This window comes from Neopelma chrysocephalum, unplaced genomic scaffold, assembly GCF_003984885.1.
Source record: "Neopelma chrysocephalum unplaced genomic scaffold, ASM398488v2 Primary Assembly neopelma1_319, whole genome shotgun sequence".
Classification (NCBI taxonomy): domain Eukaryota; kingdom Metazoa; phylum Chordata; class Aves; order Passeriformes; family Pipridae; genus Neopelma; species Neopelma chrysocephalum.
The window spans coordinates 116899-144370 of record NW_020897981.1 but is presented as its reverse complement, the minus strand read 5'-3'; the positions used below and the strand labels follow the sequence as shown (position 1 = coordinate 144370).

At 45.1% G+C, this 27472-nt stretch overlaps 1 protein-coding gene across 4 annotated transcripts in view; it reads left to right on the top strand.

Annotated features, from left to right (window-relative positions):
- Nucleotides 1-27472, top strand: part of FBXW11 (F-box and WD repeat domain containing 11) — a 72517-nt gene continuing 45045 nt past the window's right edge. Inside the window, exons 1-3 of one of the 4 annotated variants that reach the window (XM_027705061.1) lie at nt 1-84; nt 8067-8146; nt 16294-16395. In XM_027705061.1, coding sequence (XP_027560862.1) covers nt 16345-16395 — 51 coding nt within the window. In that variant the 5' untranslated portion in view covers nt 1-84; nt 8067-8146; nt 16294-16344. The remainder of the gene's footprint in view (nt 85-8066; nt 8147-16293; nt 16396-27472) is intronic. The other 3 variants (XM_027705064.1, XM_027705060.1, XM_027705063.1) reach the window with 3 other exon arrangements.

The following is a 27472-nucleotide window of genomic DNA, read 5'->3' as shown; positions in this document are numbered from 1 at the left end:
GGGCTGGGCAGGGCAGGGCTGGGCAGCGCCGCCGCCGCGATGGAGCCCGACTCGGTCATCGAGGACAAGACCATCGAGCTCATGGTGAGTCACCCCCCCGCGCCCCGCTCGCCCCAGGCCCCGCGGGTCCCGCCCCGCCGCTCTGAGGGGGCCGAGCCGGGGCCGCGCCCCCCGCGCGGCCCCGCCGGGGCTCCCCGCGGGTAAATCACTAACAACAATTAACCCCGCGGGGGCCGCGCCGGGCCGGGGGCGCCGCAGGGACCCTCAGCGGAACGCCCCGGGGAGGGGGGTCCGGTCGCGCCGCCCCCGCACCCCCGGGCCGGGCCCCCCCGGCCCCCGCGCCGGGCCGGAGCTCCTGCCGAGCGGGGCCGGGGCCGCGCCGGGCCGGCACACACGGAATCACCTAATTGTGTATTGGTTGTACTCCTAATTAACGCTCACGCCGCTAAATTCACCGTAGTGGAGAGGCGGTCTGATGGGAGCAGTGGGAAGAGATGTTTTTTCTTTAATATAAGGAAATTAGGTCTCTTCAGTCAAATACGAAGGGCCCCTCGTTTTGCTGCCTTTAGGCATGAATTAAATTCAGTTAGGAGCTGGGAGAGAATAATAATCAGTAAATATCTTCTAATTTATTTGCCATGAGCGCAACTGCTTTTTGTGCTAAGCATAATTTGGTCTCACATATGAGTTTTCATGCAGTTCTTCAGAATTGAGGGGCAGAATGCAAGTAATTTGCTGTTAAGGCGCTCTGAAGGTGAGCTGGGTTCAGTGGAGACATTAAATGGGTTTTTTGGCCAGTGGAGTTCTTGCTAAATTACCTGATCTGGAAAATATGCACTTTCTTTAAATGTGTCACCTGGCCTCAAAAAGCAGAAATAAAATAGAAAAAGGGGAAACCTAAAAAACCTTTATGTTTTTTCATTATTTTTACTGGTCGCTGAGGCCAAGGGCTTAAAAGCTGTTCCTGGGGAGCCTCCTGCCCTGGCCCCTGTGAATCGCTGGGGGACATCAGAGCCATCAGTGCCCTGCAGCAGTGAGGGGAAGGCTGGGGCAGCTCTGTGGGGTCCCTCACAGGACCAGGCTCCTCCAGAAAGATGCCTCTGAAATTCCCGAGAGGAAAAGTGAGTTCTGGTGGCTTTTTCCCTCCCTGGAGCTGTGGTTTACTGACACCCCTCTGCTGGGGGTTGTGTGAGGTGCTCATGTAGCGTTTGGGGCTGCAAGGTTTGGCTCCCTCAACTTTCTTTCTTGTTGTTTTCTAAGTGCTCTCCTGTTTTAATCTCTCCTATTTGGGGCCAGGCTGTAGCAGGAGGAAGCAAATGGAACTTTTGCTGGTAATTGTTGTACCCTCCATTTACAGCTGGAGCTGGGAAATATGCTGATCCATGCAAATATCTGTGGGGTTAGTAAGAGTTTCATTATGTAGGAGGAGGTTTAAGAAACAAATTTTTCTCTCTTTCACAAGAAATGAATATATGTAAAAATTTTAATAAGATAAACAGTTCTGTAGCTTCTAGCAGAAAATGGTACTCTGCAAAATGTAGATGGTAGCCGAATTTAATGTTAACCTTAGTGAGGGCTTGCACAGAAACACTTGTGTTTGAGTGGAAGTGTTTCATTAAAATCATTGAAAATCATCCCTGAATGAAGACGTGCAGGTTTTGCCTTCTTGTGTGGTGTGGAAGGTGAGATTCTCCAGGAGATTTGTTTAAATCCACAGAGCAGAAGCTGTTTGGGCTGAGTTTCCCATCAGGGATTTCTGTGTGAAATGAAAACTCGGTGTTAGTGCATCCCAAAGCCTGGGGCTTCGGGCTCATCCCAGCCCGGCAGACTCAGGGCGATGCTGTGCTTTGTGAGAGCGCTCTTGGTAATAAAAGCAGGATGTTTTATGCCTCTCTGATACAGGAGATGCCATTGGTGCTCTCTGGGTGCTCCATTACTTCCCTGCAGTGCCAGGATGAATCTGTAGTAAATAGAGGAGCAAATGTGTGATGTGAAAGTTCTGAGGAGCAAACACAACCAGGTTCTGAGGGGCTGATAAACAAGAGATGATGTGTCAACACATTAATTGCACGGAACACGCTGTTCTAGCCCTCGACTCTGCCTTCCCTGGATAAATCATTTGCATTTATTTAAAGGAAAATCAGTCATGGAAATAATACTCTTCTATTTTTAAAGCTGGAATCTAAGAGAAATATTTTAAGGTTTCAGAGTGACAACTTTGATTTGCTGTATGAAGTTGTAGTGAGTGTTCCCAAGTCACTGTATGTCTTAGGACAGCTGAGGGCTTCCCGTGCCTGGTGCCAGTTCTGTATCCTGTCATCAGTCATTTCCAGGGATGAGCAGTGATTGAGTGATGCCATTCCATGGCTTCCTTTGCCTGTCCAGCTGAGCTCCTCTGCCTGCAGAGGTGGTTTTGGGAGGCTCAAGGCCTCACAGGTTTCCTGGGGCTGACTGGGGTGTGCAGAGTCAGGCTCACGGTGTGTGCAGGGGTTGGGTCTGGCTTAGTCACCTCCGGCCTTAGGACGGGCTCAGGGAAGGGCTGTGTGAGAGTGGGTGGAAGTGAGGGGTGAGGAAGTAATCCAGAACAGATGGGGGGCCACAGTGATTGAAAGGGCTCTTTCTTCCTGGGCTTGGTTTTCTCGGTGAAATTAGATAACTGTGACCTTTCTGCTCTTTTAAAGAACCAACCTTTTTTCTTTCTTAAGGTGAAGTACTAACAATGCTTTGTGAAATGAGTTTTGTTACCTCCAGAGTCTGAGCTGTGTATAAAATCTATGGTGTTCAGTCACATCAACCCTGTGATTTGCCTTTGATACCTGCTAAAAGCCTTGTGTTCTTCATTTTCTCAGGAAGCTTCCCTGCACCATACTTCAGTTTTACCAGCAGCTTTCAAAGCAGGGGGTAATTAGCTGCTTAGTTTATATTAAAGTGGTTGTAAAAGAGTACATAAATATGACAAAGAAGGTTTTTTTAATACAGGTTAAAAAGTTAAGCATTTATAGGGTAAACTGTGTCCAGCATAAGATGTCGATAGTACAAGAAAATAAATCTGTTGCTCCCAGGCTCTGGTACCCACCAGACCCCTCTGGGCCGTGGCTCCTGTGTGTAAATTCTCATGTCTGTGTTTCACTGTGCCCCTGGTGCCTGTGCTGTTCTCCAGACACAGATCCCCGTGCTGGCAGTTCAGATCCAGCATGGCACTGCTCCGTGGCAGGAGCAGGAAAAGGTTATGGAAAGGCCATGCCTAGGAATAAAAGGGACAAGCACTTGTTCACACTGTGTTATCATTTGCATCTTGAAGTTCCATATGTGGAAAATAGTCTTCCTAACACACTGCCTTCAGTGTCTAGAACGTTTCTGGCTCTCCTAAAAGCGTCCAGTGTTTAAGTACCTCTGTAAATAATAAATGAAGAACTCTAATTGAGTATCTTGCCAGAAATCTTTCCGGTTCTCATGGCAGGGCTTTGATGGGAGCTGAAGGTCTTCAAATCCGAAGGTACCAATTTCAGAAGGGTGTGTTTCACACAGGCCTGCCTTGCCAGCAGCAGCTCCTGCTGTAAATCAGTTCCTTGGGTTACTGCAACTGGAGATGGTTGTGCCCCCAAACTATTTAAAGCTTTACAGTGCAAAATAAATCTCAGCATTCTGTTTGGAAACTAAAATACAGCTGCTGTGTGTATCTCAGGAGGGCTATAGTAGTCTAGCTTTTTTCTTCCCTGTCTCAGTCATTGCAAGCCAAGCAGGCAGTTGTATTTGTGGGAATTTTTTTCCACATGTTCTTGGAGGAATCCTTCAAAGAGCAGACTTTTGTAGTGATGGAGATACAGGCAATGATCATCTTTGCAGCTGAAACAAAGGAGGTGCTGTTCTGGCTGAAATGTCACTGGTTCTTAATTGAAGCCTGGGAGTAGATTGAGAGTTAGTAGGGCTTTTGTAAACCTGTGTGTAACCTAGTTGTGCTTTCTTCAGCAGGGTAACAATCTCTTGGCTCTGCAGTTATCATTTTTTTGATCTTCAGTAGCCAAATGAGCAGAGCTGGGAGCTGTGGGTTGGACATTAAAGCACACGGGGTTCATACATGGGATAAAGGCAGTGGCTGGAGCACACAGCTGAAGAGGTGGTACTTGGATGGGTGTTAGGAAGGCACAGCCTTAGGATGAGCCTTCGGGGCAGGGGATGTGAGGTCTGTGCTGCTGCCAGGCTCCGAGTGACAGTCCCGTTTCAGAGAGTGCCTCCGAGAGGAAGGATGCAAAACTGAAGAGAAGAAATCGCTGTGACTTTGGCAGCCACGCAGAAAATGGGAAGGAAGAGCTTAAGAACATGAATTAGAGCACGGCAACTGCATTTGCAGCCAGCAGAGTGGGGAGGAAATGAGGGAAGTAGACAAAGGAGTGTGTAAAGCTGCACCTTTTGGGAAGGGTTAGGTGAAGGAATGGTCTGATTGGGGAAATGGGATGGCAGAGGGAAGAAGGAGACTACAAAAATGCAGAAGTGTGAGGTTTTTGATGAGGGTGGCAGCAGCCATCAGTTTATTCAGGTGAAGGAAAGCTGCAGATGTGCCAGTTGTAGGGAAAATTCTGAAAGTAAATTGCTTTTGGTTCTTAATAGAAAAGTTAAAGTATCTTGAGGAGAGTAAGCCTTGGTGTTTGACCAAAGTTTCACTTTTTCAGTCTCTTTCGAGGTTTGGAGGCTTTTTACCTCCCAATGCAGTTCCATTTTGTACCATCAGTGAATTTTCCAGCTCTGCCCCACGTGAGCAGGGGAGGTGCAGCAGAGAGAGTTCCCTTGAGCTGGGACACCTGCAGGGCTTCCTGTGCGAGAGCAGCGTCCGGGGCTGCCCCGAGCCCTGCCCGTGCCTGGGGATCCACATCCCGCCGTCCATGAGGAACGAGATCCCCTCCCCGCGGGCAGGCCGGGCTGTGCACAGCTGCCCTCTCTGAAGTGCTCTTGGGTTGCTCCTTTCCAAAGCACGTGGAGCATGTGGAGCACATGTCTGCCATGGCTGTGTCACACGGTGCTCACTGTATCCCTTGGGATACAGGGCTCGGAGCCGTGTGGAAAATTTGGGTCGCTGAGGAGCGTCGTGAGCAGCATGTCAGCAAAACAACCTGCCTTGTTACGAGCTGTGCCCTCAGAGAGGCTGGGAACCTGCTTTGAAGGACGGCTGTACCTTTTCATTTCCCATGTGTTTTCTCAACCACCTTCTCTCGTTACACCACCGTGCTGTGTCTCTGCTGGGGGGGTGTTGCTGTGCACTTGGAGGTCTCCGTTGCTTTGGCATTTCCAGTTCCCTGTCCCTGGGCAGCTCCGGTGCTTGTGCAGCAGCATGTGAGGGGAGATTGCTGATGGCCCTACAATGAAATGGATGTTGCAGCAAACGTGCCAATGTGAGAGGGATGATGTGTGGGAGAGAGTAAGAGGCCATGGTTATGAGAGGGCTGCTCCGTGACAAGGGGTTTTTTTGTTGCAAGGGAGAAAATAAATTGAAAGGAAATGAGAATATTTACTGAGTTGTTTAAACTAATGCTGATTAGTAACAATCCTTTCCTTCCAGCTTTTTTCTTGGGCAATGTCTTCTTTATACGAGTGCCACTGTTTATGTTGTTACATAATCTGATTTCTTGGTTTGATTTTTATGGCATCATTATTCACAGAAAATCCATTTTTTCTGGAAAATCCCTTCCTTCCCACCTTTATTGATGTATTTATGAGCTCAGTGGTGTGACATCTGACAGCCTACTCCGCTTTCCTGTACCACTTCCACACATTTCCCAGTATGAGCAATGCATGACTGAGACCAGATAATGCAAAAGTAACGTAATGCTGTTTGTGTTTTAATAACCAAAAAGCACTGACTCTTTTTGAAAACTTAATTTGCTTCTCATGCAGGCTAAATTAACAACGGGAACGTTTGAAGGCATGTTGTTTCTTCGGTGCTTTGTTAATCCAGGTCCCCGCAGGACTTGCATCCTTGTATTTGCACCCCAGGAAATTACCAGTTTTATTTGGGATCAAAGAGTAGTTCAGCTTCCCAGGCCTGTTTCTCATATGAATACAGCTGGAAATTTGTAAAATGTAGTAGGGACCTACTTGATAGGAATAGAGACTGATGTGCTTTCTGGGAAAAACGGTGAAAAAAAAGCTTTTGTGGGTCAACTTCAATAGCTGTGGCAACACTGCAATATTTTGTTTTGCTCGTTGACTTGGAGGAGAATCACAGCTATATATATGTGTATATTCAGTGTACAAGTTGCAGGGCTGCACTCTGAGTTTCATTCTGTTGAGGAGTTTGTGAATGTGGAGTTCTGGTACAGAAGTTGTGACACGTGCACTGTTTGCCTTTTTGAGAGGTGTGTGGTTGTATTGCAGGGTGGCTTGCAGGATGGGGCTGTGTTCAAATCTCCCAGCGTTTTCAGTGAAGCCAATTTCAAGTTTTCAGACCAAAATACCTACAGCTGTTTGAAAATCTACACTCAGAATTTGCAAACCTTATTAATCTGCAGCTTGGATTTGATAGAGAATCTCTTGGGGCATGGAAGGACTGGCTGGGGAAACTTGTTATTCAGGCTGTCTCCATCACACCAGTCCTTCTCCAGATCAAAATCAGACCTGTGCTGTGACACTCGCAAATAATTTTGAGTTTTGCCTTCATGGAGAAATGCCTCTCCTTCCAACACCCTGCTGGCTCTGCAATGACTTAGCAAATCAGTACATTTATATAATTTTGATAGGTGACTTCTTGCTGAGCTGTATTGTACTCTTAAAATTCTGACTCATATGCCTTAACATCTTAGTACTTTTCTTGGCAGACTTAAGAAATCATACATTGGACATGGTACTGGGCCTACAGTGCTGCTTTGTCCTTGAAATGCTGCCCTGTAATTACTATGGCCTTACCAGTGGTAGAAAAGCAGGAAATTGGCCCAGGATGAAGATGCCCCTTTCTTTGGGAAGCTGTGGGTAATCAGGGGCACTCATGTCCTCATGGAGCAGTTTCTTGACACAGCTGGGGACAGTGGCAGTTTCTCCTACCCTTCTGAGTTGCTGGTGCCTTGAGATGTGGAGCACAGTGGTGGAGGCTGAGGAACACTCAGTTCAGCTCCCTGGAGGGGCTGGAGAGCAGGGCAGAGGGTGAGAGACGACTGTGCCGTGTTCGTCTGGGGATGTGGCAGCATTTGGTTAGAAAACCTTGCTCTTGCTTCTGGCTGCTGGCAGGGGAAGTTTTATAGGCCATGGCCCAGACTTTTTGAAGATCTCTCTGAAAGGCTCACAGTTTGTTCTCTGTAGGATGTGCTTTCTGTGACACGTGTAGTGTGAGTTTTCTGCAGACTCCATCTTCTTTTAGGGGTTACTGTTCCAGCTGCTTTAAATGAGTCACCTGAAGTGTGCTGCTGACAGTACTGGCTGGAGGCCTTTTATCTCTTTGCTTAGCAGGAGGTGACATTTTCATGTCTCAGGAGTAGCGGACTGTGTCTTCCTCTCTCCTGATTCTGGATTGTTTTCCAGAGAAGCAGCTGAAAATACACAGAATTCAGCGCTGTTGTTCAGGTCTGGAATGTCATAATGGCTCCGTCTTTGTGCTGCAGATATATGAGGCAAGTCAGGTCATTTTGAGTCTGGAAACAGGGAAATAATCACTGCAATCAACTGCTTTAGAGCATGTACATAGCAGATCAGGAGAAGCACGTGGGGCTGTTTGCAGAGCTGTGCATGGCCCTTGGGGCAGCTCCTGGAGCGGCCGTGCGAGGTGTGAGCTGGTGGTTGGAGCTTTAGTATTTGTTTTGTTGTTTGCACTGTAGTTTCTTCTCATCCTCTTTAATCTTTGCAAAGTGAGCTGTAGCCCCAAAACACTTGTTCATTGGGTGATTCAGGGTAGGGGAAGGAGCAATTGCTGTCAGTAAATCCGTTTCTCTGTCTTAGATCCACCAATCCGCCGCCCCACTAACGCAGTCGGTGCCGGGCTGGTCAGTGCCTTGTCTCTAACAGCTTTAGCAGTAATTGGGCTTTCGTTCAAGAAAGAAGTAGATACACCAAGCTGAAGATGATTGGCTGCTCTCTTTTAACAGACAAGTCTGAGAAGGAAAACCCATTCGAATCCCCTTTCATTCTGGATTGGTGGATCTGAAGCCCAGAAACAAAGTTTCAGGTAAGATGTCACCCTGTACTATATCTTGCTGCTTCTGCTTAGATGAGTTTGTCCGCACATTCAGTCTCTTGCTTGAACTGCTTCATGTCCCCGAAGTGTTTGGACACAGGGAGTCAGTCAGCTGCTGAGCTTGCAGTCAGAAAGGGCACATCCAGGAGTTACAGTAGGACTGTAGGGAATCGCTGGTCTGCTGTGAAGGACAGGCCTAGGAACATGAGGCAAACTTCTGTGGAGTTGGAAAGCCGTGTGTGCAGGGGCCTGGAGTGAGTGGCTGCCACATCCTGCCTCTGGAAGGGCAGAGCAGCCTTGCCAGGGACTGCATTGAGCTTCTCGGTGGAGTTCAGGGAGCTCATAGGTACCTGCTCTGAGTTCTGATGGCTTCAGCAGAAATTGAGAGAGTTTCTCTAGTTCTTCCTAGTACAAATTCCTGTGGCTTTTCCTGCTGAAATGCCATCTGAAATTCTGTTGTGGGCAGTGTCCTAAACCTTTGTGGGATTTCAGTGGGAAGATCTGTCCCCAGCTGGTTTTGGAGGTATCTAAGCCAGGTGTAAGGCAGGGCCTTAGAGAGGAGCCTTGAAGTGATAATGGGTTTATTTCAGAGCAGGGGAGAGTGGTTGTATTTTGAGTCACATTCATCTGAGATTTTGAGATGACTGTAAAAGGCTACAAGATGTTGTCTTGGAGATGGGCTTGGAGGGTACTTTTGTGCCTCAGGAAGGAAAGCTGTGTCCCTAACTGGTAGGAAAATAAAGTTCTGCCAGTTCAGTATATGTGGTGTGAACAGGAGAGCTGCAGCTCTCCCAGTGCCCAGCTCTAGTGTCAGTTAGTGCTTTGATGAACTTGGCAGCTTATTTCCAAAGTCACTCCAAAGCAATGCCCCTCAATTCCTTTGGACAGTAGTAGCAAGAACACCAAGCCACTCGTGTGTTCTCTTTGGCAGGGAGTTGCTACAGCAGTTGGTAAGGCCTCAGTATTTAACCTCCTGTACCAGAGACTCTTGTAGGTGCCATTGGTTGTTTTAGCTCTGCGTTTGTCTTGCTGGCGTGGTATTTTGTGCAAAAGTTATATTTGAATTTAATTGATAAATACATGTACAATGAATTATTTGTGCACAGGGTGCTGTTGGTTTTTGATTTGGTTTTTCAAGTAGTAGAATTTTATTTGGTTAGGGTGGAGAGGTGTTGGACATGTTGTTTTAGTGTAATTCTTTAAAATAAATCTGGGGGAAAATCTAAGGGAAGTACTTACTAACCTTAGTCTGACACATTTGTTGCAGTCTTATCTAATATCAAATTGAGTTTGTCCCATGCACCTATCAGACTCACTTTGGAGTTAAAACTGTAAAATAACATCTTCCTGTGGAATATTTGCTGTTCAGGGTGTGCCTTTTTCTAAAAAGAGAAAACGAGGAGGCAGAAGTGAACTTGGCACCTTTTATGATGAAACTTGAAAAGAGGAAATAATTCAAAATACACTGAGGGGGGGAAAAAAGAGGAAGCATAAATGTGTGCTCCTGCTGATCAAGATCCCCAGTGTTATGATATTTAATGTTGCTTAACTTTTGGAAACATGAAACAGCCCTACAAAGGCAGCAGTAGAGCTGAGCAGGTTGATGGCTTTGTTCCTGCCCGTGTTTTGAATCCTACATTTCAGAAAGTACAACATAAGGCAGCTCTCAGAGCTGTGTCAATATTTCTGTGCAGCCTCTGGTGTACAAACCCTGCCTGTGAATCCCAAATTTTGTTATGTGAGAGCCCAGGCTTGGAGCTCAGGAGTGTGTGTAGTTGGGGGTTAATATTATTGTTAGTTGTGTTAGGCCTCACCCTTAAAAACTTAATACAGAAGAGAGTCTGAGACAACTTTTAACATGTTAGACAAGTTTCAGCCACATTTTTGTACATGTTTAACTCACTCAAAGTGTCTCCTGTCCGAGTTGGCAGTGCTGGGTCTCTTTTCCCCAGCTGTTCTGTGCTCAGAGCAGGGGTGCTGCTGTCTGGAGGTGTCCGTGACCCCTCTGGTCCTGCTGCAGGAGAACAGGGGAAACCCTTTGCTTTGGAAATGGCCTTTTGAATGTAACACAGGGTGTGTTAATGCAGAAGGGAATAGCACACTTCTGGAGTTTTGGAACTGGGGGAGTTGGGGTGTATGTACACGAAGGAAGGAGGGTTAATCTAAATACTGTGTATTTTGGAAAATTTAGATGATTTCAGTTCATGTTCAGAGTGATTTACACGAACGAATTAGGGTTTTCTCCCCAGTCCTTTGTGCATTCCTGAAAATGAGCTGCTGCATCTGATGAGTCTTGTCCTGATGAATAAATTATAATGGAGTAAGATGGTTATTATATTCAAGGAAAGCATTTTATCTTCTCTCCACTGAACCCATATTCCTTTTGTAGCATTCATTTGGTGTAGCACACGTGTACTTTGGTCTCCAGGAGCAGAGTGGGACAGCGTTATCCATCACCCTCCTGTGAATTCAGTGTCCTATCTAGAGCAACGGTGTGGTAATGAGGAGACTTTATCTGATCAATTATTTTCCCTTTGTCTTGCTTTAAATTTCCTGATTCTTCACTTAGTGCTTTTCCCCAAATGCAAGAGCTCACGTGCAGATCTTGAATGGCTGTTGGAAAGTTGTTGCATTGAGCCACTTTTATTGGGAATGGCAAATCATTTGTCTAAATTGGTTTTCCTAATGGCACCATGATTCAGTTGTTGGTTACCTATTTCTTTAGAATGATCTGATAATAAAGGAATAACCAAAAACATTTCACAAGTTAAAATGAGTTTGCTACTCTGTGGATACTTATTTTTGAGAAAATCACTTTTGCATTTGTAGTTCATCAAAGGACAGAAATGCAAGAGTAAATTATATCTAAGACAGCTTTCTTGACCTGAAAATGTAGTCCTCCTTAAATTGAAGCAGGTCACTGGAACACATGTGTAAAACTCCCTGGAGTTTGGAAATATGTTGTAGGGATGGTGCTCCAACAGCCTTCTGGTTTGGACACTCAGGACGTGCCGTGAGGCTGCGTTTGGCCCTGGGAAAGGCGGTGCTGGGATGGCACCAACTCCAGCAGATTGGTACAGAGCATGTGGACACCCTGCACCTCCAGGGGCCAGCGTGGGCTTGCAGTGGGCTGGGAGGAGCAGGGATGCTGCCCTGGGCTGGGAGGAGCAGGGATGCTGCCCTGTGTCACTGTGTCACTGTCCCTGTCCCTCTGCAGAGCTGCCCCAGAGCAGAGGTGCAGAGCAGGGCCGGGCTGTCAGCGGGACACTGTCGGTGCTCCTGCATGTCCCACACGAGTATTCACACACACCCCACACTGACATTCCTGCTTTTCCACCCCTCACATCCTCAGAGCACTCCTTCCCCTGCCCAGTGATTCACCACTGCCCTGCCTGGCACTCTGAATAAATCACTTACAGTAAAAGCTCCAGGTAAGATCTGGATGATATCCCAGCCTGCAAACCGGGATGGACTTCAGCTGGCAACTGTGCCCTGCCGAGCGTAAAATAATACTGAAGGCCTTGAAACAGTGCTACTGCTTTATGGGTTTCATGTCTTATGGTGGTTAATGCTGATTGTTGAGAAACTGAGAGCTGAGCTTCGGATTAAATTTGAGTTGGGAGCATAAGGCTTTCCCAGGTGGTCAGACTGCCCTCAAATCCAAGTTTGCTTTTCAGAACATCCCTTTGTGCAGCACTAAACTGAGCCCCCAGCTGTGGAGAGGGGATTAAGTAGCAGCAGTTACCCCATAAATTTATCAATATTAATTGTTAATAATTGGAAATAAAACAGTGTCAGTTCTATTGGTCCAGGCCTAAATCAAAGTAAGCTAAGCAGTAAATCACCAATGGTGAGAAGCATGTGAGTTTCTTACAGCTAAAAATCTGAAAAAATTCATAATGAAAGTTCAAGTTTTTTGGTTGTACCTTTTTTGCCAGTTCAAATATCAATTTATAGCCCCATGGACATCCAGAGCACAACCTAACCTTGCTGAGGAACTGGTCTTCTGTCCCAGAAAAGCTGGGAAAAGCATGTCAGACTTTAGGATTTATAAACTGAAAAGATTTGTTGGGTTCTGATGTTCAATTTCTGTGTAAGAAAAAAGTTGCTGCAGGAGGAGTGAATTGATATAGTTAGCCATGCTTCCTGGAAAAAAATGAAGTAAATTAGCTCCTTCCTTTGTTTTACTGCATTTTCCTTTGGAATTCCAAAATGCCTCCCCTTGCCAATCTTTTTTGGATTCTGTCTAGGAACTGTTTGTAAAAAAACAAAGATATTTTTGCCTTATGACCCGAATTTCCCAAGCTGTAAATTTGGATTCCAGTAAATTTGGATCCAATAAATGTGGATTCCTTAAATTATCTTGTATAAATAAAATGAATGCATGAAAATTTGCGAGGTCATAATTTTAATACTTTCTAAGAGCTGCAGCACAAGGCTTGGTTATGGCAATGCTGTAATTCTTGATTCTGACACTGCAGTGTTGCCATCCCTGGGCAGCAAAGGGGTGCTGGTTCCATCAGGAATACCCACTGTAGTCCAGAGGCATTTCTTGAGCAATTTAATGGGCTTTATAGGATAAATGAGGGATTTTTCCTTTTTAAGGGCTACAAAAGTGTGAGGATTTCCGTGGGACATCACTCTAATGATGCACTGAACCAAAAGGTTTCTGGGCATTTTACAGTGCTTTAACAAGACAGCAGTGCTGTAACCTGGGAGAAGTCCAGGGGGAATGAAAACTTTGGATGGTTCAGGGCCTGAGAGGGTTTTTTTTTGATACCTTCATCCTAAAATGTTGGTTTGTTGGGTGAACACTGCTTTGTGCTTTGCTATTAATACAAGAAGTTCTTAGCATCTAAGATTTAAAGGCATTGAAGCATTTTCCTTTTTTACTGATACTACTGAGAATTTCCAGGTTTGAATGCAAATGCAGCATTTGCATAGGCTGCTTAAATTTGAGATTTAAGGTCGAAACCTAAATCTTGCAATGTAATTCCTGGGGCTTTGTGTATAGAAGTAAAATTAATCATCTAATAATCAAATGAGGGTATGAATCCTTCCAAGTGTAAGGCATGGCAAAGGTCAGTGGGAGTTTCTCTGTTCTTGCCCTAGAGCTCAGAGCCCCTCTATGCCCTGCAGACAGGGCCTTCAGGTGTTCCCACAGCTCTCCAAACTCCCTGAAATCGTGCTGCACCTCCCTGGGATCCTGAGGAAAGGCAAGTGGAGAGTGAAGGCACGAGTTCAGGCTCCTGCTGGGCAAGGTTAAGTCTGTAGTAACCATTAAACTTTTATTCCTGACAGTCCCTACGCGAGCAGGTCAAGCAATAACATGTCAGTGAACACACAAATATTTGCACGTTCCTGTTTGGTGTGAAGTGGGAGGCAATATTTAATTTGGAGTGTTGTGCAATATGGTTTTATAAATCCTTTCAGTCAGGGTTTCGTAATCCTGTGAAAAGGCTTTTGTGGGGCTTCAACTTGGCGTGGAAACGGCCTCACTGTCTAATGTATTTTGAATTAAATTTAAAAAAATGTTCTTGAGTGACCCATCTTTCTCCTAAGTATTTAAAATTCAGCTTATTTAGGTAAAGTAGTTCATAAAAGAAAAAGCAATCTAACAACCTAAACTAGTGAAAAATAGTAAAACTATTTAGCTTATAATTTACGGACACCTACAGGTGTAGATTCATTAAAAACATTATACTCGGCTTTGTGCACCTGATCTGAACATCTTAAGAGACAAGTTTGCTGTGTTTTTTGATCAATGATTTGTATTAAGTCAAATGAGCAGAATGAAATTTTTTTTACCAGACCTACATGTTTAAAAATGCAGCATTTTTCATTGGGCTTTAATAAATAACTGCAGGGATTCCCTGAATTTTGATGGTTCAGTGTTGCAGAAACACCATACAGGTATTATGCCAACTAAGATTAAATAGTGAAACAGACTGGAAAGGAACTTTCTTGAATTATACACTCTTGTTTTGAAGCAACAGACCAATAAAAGGTCTGTATATTCAGTATCGGTGGATTTAAACATCCCATCTCTTTAAAAATATAAAAACCTTTTTTTGGGTGTTTTGCTGAAATTAAGGTAGTTTCCCTGTTGTCACTTGTTGACTTAGAACAGCTCTGAGAACTAAATTTCAACTGTTTGTGTGAGGACATGTCCAAGTAAATTACTGCAGAGTAATAACAGATATACTGGGTTAATTACTCCATGGCTAAATGCAAAATCACATTTCTCTAAACTTTAAATGAGAAACTTTTAGTAATAGAAAACTGTGATTTATTTTGCTATTGAAGAAAGAATAATACAATATAGCATAAACATGTGTATTTTTACCCTGTACATGTACCCCGTGTATGTACCCACTCTTCCCATGACAAGTGGGAATTCCCTATGGAATCACCACCTTCCTGCTGGATAAGAGGAGAGAGAATTCCAGTGTGTTTTGATACTAGGAGTGGCATTCTCATCCTGTTCTTGCTTTAATGTCTCTCCTTAGCACGGAGATGAAAATATTACACTTTCTTTTGTTTTATTCATAAGACGTGAAATGAAAACAATTAGTTTTTAACCCCTTCAGGTGCTCTGAGCTCTCTCCCCCTCCTCACTCCTGGCACAAACTGCTTTCCCAGAGGCTTCACCTCCTGTTATTCCACTGTCAGCTTCGACCTGTGTGGGGTTTCTCTTTTAAAGATCTGGTCTTTGTTATAACTAAATTGAAAGCCAGTGTGAAAAATACTGGAAGCTCAGTCTGTGCCAAGGGCTTGAGCTGGGTTTGTGCACTGCTTGATGCTGAGGAATTGAAGCCTTTTTCCCCCACTTTATCTGGTGTATGAGCTGCTCTGGCCTTAAAAGGAGCTGTGAAATAATACCCTGGAGCTATAAAAGGTTTGGGGAGCCTCTGCAGAACATTTCTTCAGCTTCAGAAAAAAACCAAAAAGGATTTCCAAACTTTTCCTAACTTCTCCTGTCAGCAATGGGGAGTCTGGTAGTTAAGCTTGGTTCTTTCTGGCTTGGGTGGTGGTGTGAGTGATAACTGCAGTCAGGGTATCATTTGGCTTTAGGATATCTTCAACTGATATTTCCAAAGTTTTCCCCCAGTTTCTCAGGATACCATGTATCTTGACTAAGCAGAACTTGGTCTTGCAGTTTGAACTTAGAGGTTGTTCCTGTCTAAAAAATACCCCAATTTTTTGGTTGTCAGTGTCCCAGAACAGAGACTGGAACCTCAGACGTTAATGTCGGTTTTGCTGTTGGAATAAAGCACCACAAATAGTTTGGGAAAGCTGAGACAGTGGGGAGAACCAAACCTTAATTCCCAAAGCTCCTCCACTTCCACTCTCAAGATTTGCCACCCTAATGGGAACCTCCTGCCCTTGTGTCTCGGGGGATACTGTGAAGGGAACACGTGGTGCTGTTCCCTTTTTGGGGTGCACTCTGGGGACAGGATCCTTAAAAAATCCAGAGAGAGGAAAGTAAGGCAGCAGCAACACTGTATTAAGATAGAGAACGACACATATTTTTATGAAATAACAGTAAAGAACCAAAAAAACTGAGGATTTTTTACACATGATGGTGTTTGTGGTTCTCTTGTCTAGTTGCTGCATTCCCTGCAAAGAGCATTTGGCAATGGGTGTATAGCTTTGATCCAGAGCTGTTAATCTGGGTTAAGCAACAAAGATGCTCAGTAACCTAAAAAAGAGCAGCTGAAGTTGCTGTTGCTGAAGGACAGATCCTCAGTCGCTCCACTGAGTGTCCCAGAGTTTCCCTCTGCCGAGTGAGGCCCCAGAACCTCTGTCAGCAGCAATGTGGGACCCAAACTGGGACAACTCCCACACTGCTGGGACTAAGTTAAAACCTTCAGCTGGGCACTAAACCCAAGAGGTTACAAATGAGGCAGATGAGGTCAGGACAGAGGGGTGGCTTGTCCTGGACAGGACAGAGGGATGACTCGTTTGCTGCACAGGATCTTCAGTGGTTATTTTACCCTTGGCCGCCAACCTGGTGACTGATGTAGAAATAACATAGATAAGTACCCACGTTAACTTACTAATGAGTTGCCTGCCTTGAGTGATTTGTTGTGGCATCTAACTGCTTCTTCTCTTCCTTCCTTTTTGTCACCCTGCAGTGTTCTGTGCCAAGGTCTTTGTGGCTAGGCTGCTCCAACCTGGTAGAGAGCATGTGCGCACTGAGATGCCTGCAGAGCATGCCCAGTGTCAGATGTCTCCAGGTGCCTTTCTTCTTTCTTGTTGTAAATGTTATGCCTATGCTTTGAACTTGTGTTAAACTCGCAGGACTCTGTTTAATCCAATTGTTAAGTCTGCTAAATGTTTGTTGTGCATCCTTTTCTGAAATCTTCTACTTAACTGCACTGGAGGAGTGACTCCTAAAGGGCTGTCTGTGCCGGAGGTGCTGGGGGGTGGTGAGGTTGTGTTTGATTGCCTGTTTACTGAAGTTGTGATATAAGTAGCACATAGTTCTGCATGTTGCCTGCTACGTTTTGCTTTCTCGTTTAATTTAAACAAATAACATAATGAGCTTTGCCATTTCTCTTAAATTGCAATGAACTGACTAGCCTGTGATATTTGTGTGATTTCATTTAGAAAGGATAAGCTTTTTGTTTGCTGCTGAGCGCGGTCCTGGGTGTAGCCTTACGTTGGTCTTTGCACGTGTTTGAATGCAGAACAGTGAGCATGGAGTCCTGGGGTCTTTGGGTCTGTTCACTTAGTGTTTTAATTTAAAGAAGTGAAGGGATGGGGGGTTATTCTGCGTAGAAAACCACTAAACCCTAAGTTCTCTGTTGTTTTTTTCTAGTAAGCTGTTGGAGCTGAGCCTGCATAATTTATAGATGGGGAATTGCTGCTGTTTCTTCACTGGTTTGGGAGGGATTGAAAATGATAAAAAAGGAGCTTTTGGTACCAGTTAACAATATTGAACTCCCAGGGGATTTGCCTTGGAAAGAAAATGCCCAATGTGTGTAGTAACTGTGTGCCACTTCCTCAGGTGCTTCTGAATGTAACGTTTTTTAGCAGAGCCCAGTGATTATTTAACATTTGTATATTTTATAACATAATAACGTTATTCAGTGGTTCTTTCATGTGTACAAAGTGAGTACTTAAAAGAAATTGCTTTTGTGAATGAAAACGAACAATTGAGTTTTGTTTGGCACTCTATTTGAGTTCAGCCACAGTCTTACCTTAGAGAGCAACCAGTTATTTCAAAGCCTCTCCTCCCACTTGCAAAATGTGGCCACTTGAGTTCCAGCAAATTTCAGTTTCAGAATTAGAAATTCCTTCAAAATTTCTGTTAAAATAGAAATGTTTTTCTGTTTGAATGCTTTGTATTTCCCATTTTGAAATAGTATTCAAAGCAAGGAAAAAACACCCTGAGATAAACACATAGAAGGATAATTCAAATGTATAGAAATTATCACTGTCTCATGGCCAAATAATGGTTATAGAAGGTGCCTATAGTTGTGCCAGGGCGAAGTCACTGAGGTTTGGTGTCTGTCTTGGGAATATTTGCAAGCTTGTTCTTATGCAAAATCTTCCTACTCCCTTTTCCTGATCCTCAGCATTGAATCCCTCTTGGAAAAGTAAAATAAAACTTTGTTTCAGTGGGAATTCTGAATTTCTTTTTCTCCCTGGATCTTGTCTGTCAGTGGCCAAAGGGTGTCTTGGAACAGTGATCATGGTTGGTTTGAAGCTGGACAGTGATGTTGGGAGTGTGGTGGGATGGCAGGGATGGTTTCCAGGCTGGTTCCTGAGCCCTGCTGAGGGTGGGAGCTGCTGCTCTGCTGCCACAGCAGACCCAGGGCTGCCACCCTGCACTCTCTTGCTTCATTTGTTACCTCCTCCCCACCCGATTTTGGAAGTTGTGACTTCAGCCTAACTATGTTCACCAGGTTGAGAACTGTTTCAGGACTTAGTGCTGAGTCTGAGAACTTTGATTGTCCGTAGTTCCTTATAAATCAACTCCACTGGGTACATAAACTGTAAATTAAACAGGGGCAAGCTCTGCTCAGGCTGGGAGTTGATTAACTGATGGAGAATGTGTTGTATTACAAACTTCTGTTGATAATATTGATTACAGGATAAAATACAATCCAGTTTGTTCATGAACGTGCTGCTTTAGACACGAGGTTTTTTGGAAACCTGTTATCACACAGATGTGGTTCCATACAATTAAACCCCAGAGCTAAGGCAGCTGTTTTGTCAGAATGTGTCACTTGGAAAGATTTCTCAAACCTGTCTTGTTTTCAGGAATTATTACAGATCTGTCAGCTTTTATGAGAACCATGTTGAAGTGCCAGTTCATTTGTGTAAGGCTTTCCTGCTCCATATGCCTGTGGGAATTGCACAATCCCAGAACATTTTTAGCCATGTAATAGCAACAGTTGTTAGGGTGAAGAAATTTCAGTGACTGGGTACATGCTGCAAGGGCAGCCCTGCTGATCAGGCAGGTGGGGTTGCTCTGAGGCTGTGGGAGCTCAGTGTGTGCAGAGAAACAACTGTGTGTGTCCAGCCTGTTGTACTGAGGAGGATTTCACCGGGATTTTGTTCCCCCTGCCTGTTGCAGGGCTCATGTTTTGTTCTGGCTGCACCCTCCTGATGGGTTGTCCAGGCAATAAGAGGGATGAATGTCCCAAGCAGGAAGATCCCCGGGGGATTTGCCACTCAGTGGGGTGTGCAGGGTGCTTGGGTGCTTTGAGTCCAGGGGCTGAGGACACTTGGTGTGTTCAACTGGAGAGGAGGAGACTGAGGTCAGACCTCCCTGGGATCTGCAGCTCCTCCCGAGGGGCAGCTCCATCTCTGCTCTGGGGGGACCAGGGACAGGACCCAGGGAATGGCTGGAGCTGTGTCAGGGCAGGCTCAGGTTGGATCTCAGCCAAAGGTTCCTCCCCCAGAGGCTGGTTGGGCACTGCCCAGGCTCCCCAGGGCAGTGGGCACAGCCCCAAGGCTGCCAGAGCTCCAGGAGGGTTTGGATGATCCTCTGGGGCACAGGGGGTGACTCTTGGGGCTGGGCCTGTGCAGGGCCAGGGGTTGGACTGGATGATCCTTGTGGGTCCCTTCCAACTTGGGATATTCCATGAGTCTATGAAGTATTGCTCCAAAATGAAGGCTTTTTTCTTTTCATTAAGGTCTAATTTATTTTGTAGAACTGCAACCAGAAGAGGTTTTGAATCTTTTGGAAGTATCTGTGGAGATTCTTTTTTTAAAGTTCTCCTTTTGGGTGTGTGAGCTGGTGACAGCTGAAGGGAACTTGGAAGTGAAAGTGGCACCAGCTGCTTTTCCCCATTTTTTATTTTTGGCACCATGGCTTGCTCTTCATTGTTTCCTGAGCTGTAAGCCCACATATATATCAGGTGGGGCATAGATAGATCTTGGTTTTGTAGCACACAATCATTTAGGGTAATGATGATTAATAGGAAGTGCAAGGAGGGAGATACAGAAGCTCTTGGGTGATTCACAGACCTTATCTGGGAGATATATCTGTTATCTGTGTGGTGTCTGTGTAGAGTAATTAGTGAACAGGCCAGAAAGAGGCAAGAAAAGTCTTAAATCTGGAGCCTTGTAGAATCTCTTCAGGAAGCTTTTATTCAGTCTTGGTGCTTTTTCAAACATTTAGGCTTCAGGAGTCATTTGGAACCCATCTGAAAGGAGAAGGCAGAGATTAGGTTTGCTCTTGCAAACCATCTTGCTCTCCAGGATGTTGTTAATCATGAAACCTAACAAGACTCTTCTAAAATCAGGGTATAACATTAAGCAAAAACCTCTGATGCCCATGGATTGGAGGTGGTGTTCCAGTTGTCCACAAATAATCTTTGTGTTCTGTGCTTTTTTATCATGCAGTCAAATACCATCATAATTCCTGTAGTTTACTGGAAAATGATTTACTTTCTGCATTCTGTGAGCTGTTAGTGAATGGAGAGGAGAGACAGATAATTTATTAAAAAGTGTTTATTCCTATTTGTGGTACTTGGAGTTTGCTCTGATCTATTCTGACTTGCAATATAATTGCTGTTATTTGGAAATAAAGTCCTTGGTCCTTATCACTTGTTGCTGTTGCATTGAGAAGCATATATTAGATGCCAGTTCCTAATACTTGAAACTGTTATAGATTCCCAGGCCTTATTTTTAACTCCTTAATTATCTTTAATAATGCTGTTGTACCAAGGAGCTCACCATTACGAACACACAGGGATTCCAATGGCTCCTGTTTTCATCTGCTCCAATATGGATTTGACTGCAACATTCAAACCATACTGGTCTCTTATTTAGGTCTCTAGAGGAGCTGGTTCTATTACCAGTTGTGTAATGCAACCCTGTGGGTACAGCACCTTCCATGGCTTCATCCTCGTGGAGCATTGCAGGGTTTGAAGCATATTTGTCACACTGATTTGGGAAATAGCTCCGAGAGCTCCGTCAGGCATCATCCAGGGCTCTGTAAGCAAACATCTGCAGTGTGAACTGCAGACTAATCATTCAGCAGCAGGAGATAAGAGCCCAGACATCACTTTGAATTATTGCATAACGTAGGATGTGATGAAATAGTCCTTGGGAAATGAATTATTAGATAGATGTAATGAACTTAACCTAATAACCAAATATTGCCCCACCAACTTTCTTCTCTGTTTCAGTTACACTTTTCCTTCACTTTTTTAAAAAAAAGATCATTTTATCTCTCTTCTAAAACTCTGCTTAGGTTTTTTCATGCTTATTTAGACCTTCACAGGGTCTTTGGGGTTCTTAGAAAAGGTTCTTTTCTACATCTTTCTTTCCATTTATTGTTCTTAAAATTCTCAGCTTAATTGCGTGTAGTGCCCTGCTGTGGCCTTCCTCTCCTGTTCACACATGGGCTGTGGAGCTGGGAAGCTCTAACAGAGAACAAGAAACTTCTCTCTTCCTGAGCACCCAGTGGGAGATATCGACCTGGTCCTCCACAGGCCACGTCTCAAAATTCCTGCGGTGGCTTTGTCAGACTTGACTGTCCCGACTCCTCCCAGCCCGTTCTCCCAGTGCTCCGTAGGCTCCTGATGCTGCTCTTGGCTTTACCTGTCCCGTATCCTGCTTCTGCCCAATGGGATGTTCAGCTCCATGGGCTCTCCTTCATCTGCATTTTTGTTTTCATGGAGTCCCCACCCCTGGAGGTGCCCAAGGAAGGCCTGGCCGTGGCACTGAGTGCTCTGGGCTGGGGGACAAGGTGGGAATGGGGCCCAGGGGGGACTCCATGGGCTGGGAGGGCTTTTCCAACTGCAGTGACTGTGATTCTTCCTCCATGTGTCCTGGTGATGGATGAGCAGTAGGAACAGGATGTTGACTTCTTGGTACTCTCATTCCTGCTTACAGGTTGACAGGAGTGGATCAGTTTATAACTGGAAGCTGTCTTCACAGAAATCATAGTCTTAATTTGAATTGGCCAATTTGTAATTTATTACTGTTCAGAAGAACCTATTTGCCCAGGGGCAAGTCAAGTTCTGGAGCATTGGGGTGTATATGTGTGTATTCATTCCTTACACCAGCATTCCCTGCAAAGGCAGTTATTTGTTAGTGCTGTCACAGCTGAACTGAGGCACAAAGAATCCCAGAATAGTTTGGGCTGGAAGGGACCTTAAAACTCATGTTGTTCCACTCCCTCCCATGGGCAGGGACATCTTCCACTAGTCCAGGTTGATCCAAGCCCTGTCCAACCTGGCCTTGGACACTTCCAGGGATCCAGGGGCAGCCACAGCTTCTCTGGGCAACCTGTGCCAGGGCCTCCCCACCCTCACAGGGAAGAATTTCTTCCCAATATCTAACATAAATTTCCCTTCTTTCAGTTTAAACACAGAAACTTCCAGAAGGAAGTTTATCTTTCTATTTATTGATGATACAATTTAGGATTAACTTGCTTAAGCTTCTGTTTGTTATTCTTTACTAATTTTGAGCTTCTGTTGGTTGATGTTTCTATTCCGATACCAGACGGAAATACAACAACGGAAATGTTGGAAAAGTTTGTACTTGAAAGCCATGAACTTAACATCATAACTTCATCATCCTTTTTTCATGGTACAAATTCAGGCACAGACATGATGCAGTGTTCTTAAAATGCCAGCAAGTGCAGGAGATGCCTTTCTGCTCAAGCCTTTTCCTCTGGAGCATGAAATCCCAGATGGGAGGTGAGGCCTGGCCTGTCACTCTGGAGCCTGCATCCTTTTGGAAATGTTCTTCTCTGCAGCTGTTAAAATGAGTTGTCAGAACCAGGCAACTGCTTTGCTGCCTCTATTAGGTTGGAAGGAGTTTACAAATACCTCTTTGACATGTTTTTTGGTATTTTGCCTCAAGACAGTGGGACTGTTACTATTTCTTTTTGGAAACAGTCCAACAGATCCATTAAAAAGAAATACATATTTGATTCCTTTTCTTTAAAGGAACAGAGCGTTCTCTCCAATATCTGAAATATTTGTGCTTGTCCCTTTGTTTTAAATGGGCTTCTTTCAGAGACACAAAGCTTTCAGCCCGAGCCCCGCAGTGTAGAAGCAATGAAAGCTCTACCCATGGTCGGCCTGGTGCTGGTTGGGGCAGGGGGATGGCCTGGCATCCCCAGTCCTTAAATCTGAGGTAAAAATGGCCAGTTTTCCCTCTGGTGACCAACAGCAGTGCTTCCCAGTATTGTTGACTCTTCTGGCTGAAGCTGGAGTCTGCTCTCAGTTAAAGTTAACAGGACTTTGGGGTTTGTTTTCAGCAGTTTCTTGTAACATCTTTTTTTTTTTTTTGAGTTCTTTGTGTGGGTGTTACAGATTTTGAGTGCTGATGTGACAGCCCAATTTGGTGGTAGTTGCACTTGCTGCAAGTATTTTGCAAAGGGTAACATTGCATTTTATTCCGCCTTGTGCTCCAGTGCTTGGCCACCCTGGTTGTCTCCCCCAGGTCTGTGTCCCAGCCGGTTCCTGTGGAGTGCCCAAACTGGGATGGGCACTGGGATGGGTCTCAGAGCCAGGCACAGCTCTGCTGCAACCCCATAGGGGGACAGCAGCTTGTGGGGCTTCTGCTGGTGTGGCTGTGGCTTGGTGCTGGCTCCGGACACCGGCTGGATCAGGAGCTGTGGAATGCAGGGATTGCTTTTTCCAAGTGTGGCTTGTTCTCCGAGGGAAGGATTGTGATAAGCACTTCTCCGCTGTCCTTTGTGTGTGTGAGTGCTTTCAGCTTTATGGCTTCAATTATTAACTCAGCCTGTTCATTCTCAGGGCAGGAAGAGAGAGCTGCTCTTTAGGGGGTCGATTCCTAGTGTTTATTTTGCAGTAGAAGTGAGTGGTTACTCACTGGATTAACTGCAGCCCCTGAGCAAGGACTGAGCTGTGAATCAGAGCTCTGCTCAATGCTTTCCTCAGCTGAGGAGAAGAAGTGTGTCCCTGATGTCCAAAGACCAGCAAATGGAGTTAATATCTGTGAGTTTTGGTTCCTGATTTTCCTCAGACGTGACGTACACCGATCCCTTGGCCTCTGCCCCCCCAGCCCAGCTGTGTTCCCTGTGCTCTGTGGCCAGCACGTGGTGAGAGCGGCCTGGGAGCCATGTGACAGGTTGGGGTCACCTGTGGTGGCCTCCCCAGCATGGGACTGTTTGAGAGCTGCCAACCCCCAACCTTTCTGCTCGTGGGGAAAGGGCTTTGTTGGTACAAACGACTTCAATACACACGAGTGCTTTCTTTGGGCTTGGTGGTTCTCAGCGGTTTTTAGAGAGCACTAAAGATCATGCACCTCATCCCTGAGCTGCACATGGGCTTGAAAAGAGGAGTGACCCCTTTCAGGAGCCCTGCTCTCTTTCTAAAGAGCTTTTCAGATCATTTCAGCCATGGCTGTTGGCTGGTGGGCAGTTCTCTCATCTTTGTCTTTTCCTCAGAAGTTGCAGCTAATCAAAAGTTAGTAATTTACTTAATCGCTAATCTTGATGATCGAGATTAGGAGGAAGTGGTGATATGACTCCCTCCTGAGATACGTCACTGAGCTGCTGCAGAAGGGACTTCTGAACACAGAAAAAGTGGTGTGAGCTTAGAGACCTGATCCTTATTCCTCTGGGTGACCTGCTAGCCTGCCTTTTACTGGTGTTACTCTTGTTCCACATAAAGATCTCAATCTATCCTCTCTCAGACTGGAAGGATCTGTCCCTGTGGAGACAAATCTCTGTGATGCATTCATGTAACCCCACAAGGTACTAGACCTTGTCTCAGCAAATCCAGAGCCCGTTGCTCAGAGCTGCAACAGGGAGTGTAATTGTGACATAAATCTGTGTCCCTTAAAGCTTAACACAGTCCCACGAAGCTTGAGAGATTTCACAGGAGTGGGCAGGAGCTGTTATTGCTGATGCCTCTTAGGAAGCATCTGCAGCAGGCTGTGTGTGAATGCAGGGCTGTTGTCAGCCACAGCCTCATGTTCGTGCTTTCTCAGCCTCCTTTGGAAAAGAGGATTTTTTGTTTGCTCTCTGATCCTGTTACGGTGGGAAGCAATGTGCTGGGAAATGTGCCCTGCTGTGTGCCTGCCTCCTGGGAGTGCCCTGCTCCTGCTGGGAGGGGAGGAGGGAAATCTGGAGAGAGGAGATGCCAGGCAGCGTGTTCTGGGTGGGTGTGACATTGTCCTCTTCCTTGCAGGTCTCTGGTCTCTCTTCCACAGGAGAATTTTCAAGGAAGCAGAAACATGTAATCATATATTCCCAGCTCAGGTTGAAATGACGTTTGTTGGGTGTCTTTGCGCTGCCGGACTCCTGCTGGGACAGAGCCCTGCAGGAGGGGCTGGCCCTGACCTGGAGGGAATTCAGCAGCTCTGGTGATGGCAGGGTTAGGAATGGTCCCACTCGCAGTGCCCATGCAGAGGGCACTTGCCATTCCCTGTGCCAGGCTCCTGGGGGTTTAGCAGGTTGGCCATTCCCAGGTATCCCTGGGCCTCCATCATTTGCATCCCACGGGTTGTTCTGCGGGCCTTCAAGGCCACGGCACAGAAGAGTCTTCACATGGGTGGTTTGGTCCTTGTGATCCTTGGAAGTGGTGAGAGAATCCACGTAAATCAGAGGAGGCCTCAGAGGGGAGGGTAGGACAGGACAGGTGGCTCCAACCACAGCAGCAGGACTGAGCAAACTTCACCAATGCCCATCTGCCCAGTCTGGGGGAAGTGGCCCAGAGAAAGAAGGAACTATAACCAAAGCTTTTTACGACTTTGCCTAATATTTCTGTGGCAAAATAGTCATGTTTGCAAAGCCCGCCTAGGGAAGGGCATTACTTGGTGGTGCAGAATGTTCTCCCAGTGCTTCCAAGTGGATTTTACTGATACTTGAGAAGTTTGAGTTGATTTTGTTGCCACAGAGAAATAATAGAGGCTGTCTCCATCCCAGCCTTTTCACTTTGTAAGCACTGAGGTCTGTTCAGTGCCGTTGCACTGGTGTAATCAGGAACTCTCAGCTGTGAAGATCAACTCTTTGCTTTTTTAATTCTTACATAGTTTTTGCATTCCTCAAGTTCACATGCATTTTTTGATGCAATTATTAAGCCAGGCTTTAGGGATGATCCAAACTATGTTTCTAATCTGTGTTTTTCTGCATCTTTTTAATATTATTTTTTAATAAATAGACTGCTAAATATTTACTATAAGGTGTGCAAATGCAAACATATTGGCATGTCTTTCATGCTGTGACTGATAAATGATGAGTATCATTGTGCTAAATGGATTAGGGCTGTTAGAGTCTAAATTTGAAGGAAAATACAGAAAAATGTGATCTAAAAGAAAAAGATGAATGAATGAAAGTGGACTGTAAAGTTCTCTCTGAGTTCCTCAGTAGCTGATGATTAAATGTCCTATTTGAAAAATAACTTAAACATGGATCAGGTGAAGTTACCTTTAAAGTTTTATACATGATGGCAGAATTCGAATGCATACTTGAGCTCTAAAAAACTGTAATACTTTTGTTTGCTTTTGAAGATTCTTGAACCAGAGAATTTATTAAAGGCATATAATACTGAAAAAATATTTGCTGTACTGTTGCAGGAACCCACCTACAGTCCTGTACACTTAAGCCTGGGTTGTTAAAGCAAATAGAGTCTGAAAGTCTCAAGTTTATACATGGGAACCTGAGGCCAGGGGCAGGTGTTCCTCCCGTTCTCAAACCCTTTCTGTGGAGTCTTCCACTGATGTGCTTTTTGTGTCCATCAGCTGGATCTTGAAGCTGGAGAGGGAGAAGTGGTGCTGACCGTGCAGGTCAGGAGCATTTCCCATCCATTATATAAACCATGTGAAGTCTCAATTATGCAATTGCACATGCCTTTGAATACCCAGATAAAATCAGCACTCGAGTGCAGAGTGTCTGGCTCACCCCAGGCAAGGCTGAGTGGGGGTTGGAAAAAAGGATTTGGGCGTTTTTTTCCATTTCGTGTTACTGAAGGGTTTTTTCTTTGGCTGGTTAGTCTGCAACCCTTATGGAGATAAGGTTCTCTGCAGGTTTTGGGTTGCTTGGATGTCAGCAGTTCCAAAAACACACTGAAATTGTGTATAAACAAAAGCTTGTGTTTCAGACAATTAGTGAGTGATTAGAATTTCCTGAATAATTATGAAGGATTGATCCAGTTTCCTGAGTTGCCAAATCTGGAATACACTGCCATACATCTTTGGAGTTAAAAACTGAACTTGGAACAGCACGGGATTCTTCCTTGGAGTAGCTCACTGGTTCTAGGCTTTAGTTGTATTCAATATTTCATTGCAGTGCTACTTCTTCTATATTTCTTTTGCGTGCAAACACCTTCTAAGATAAATAATTGAGGGTCACTGCAGTTTTAGTATTTCAGATTCCTCAGTGATTTTGAGTAACCTTTTTGTAACTTTTACACTAAAAGTCTGTATAGAAACCTCTTCAAAATACGCTTAGAATTTTGCTGATCTTCAGGGAAGAGCAAAACCCAATGAATGCGAATAAATTCTGATGTGGTCCTGATGCCCAGGCAAAACAGGAAGGGATGTAGAGGAAGAAGTGCCAGAATCTGGTTTAGAAAAATGAGAGAAAATATAGAGCCATGCTGGAGGAAATTACTGAATGTTTAATTGAAGCTTATGTCTTCTTTTGGTTCTCCATTCCTGGTGCCTTAGTATTTGATGCCAATGAATTTGTGGCTGTGGGCTTGTAGTTGTTTGGAGTTGGTTATTTTTCAGTTATTCCTAATTTATGTGTGCTTTGCTGTGTGGTGTTTGGTGCTCAGCCACTTTTCTCAGGCTGGAAGTCGTGTCCACTCCTCAGTGTTGTTCTGCTTGAGGGTTAAAGGGCTGCAGGGCTTCTCATGGAATCATGGAATG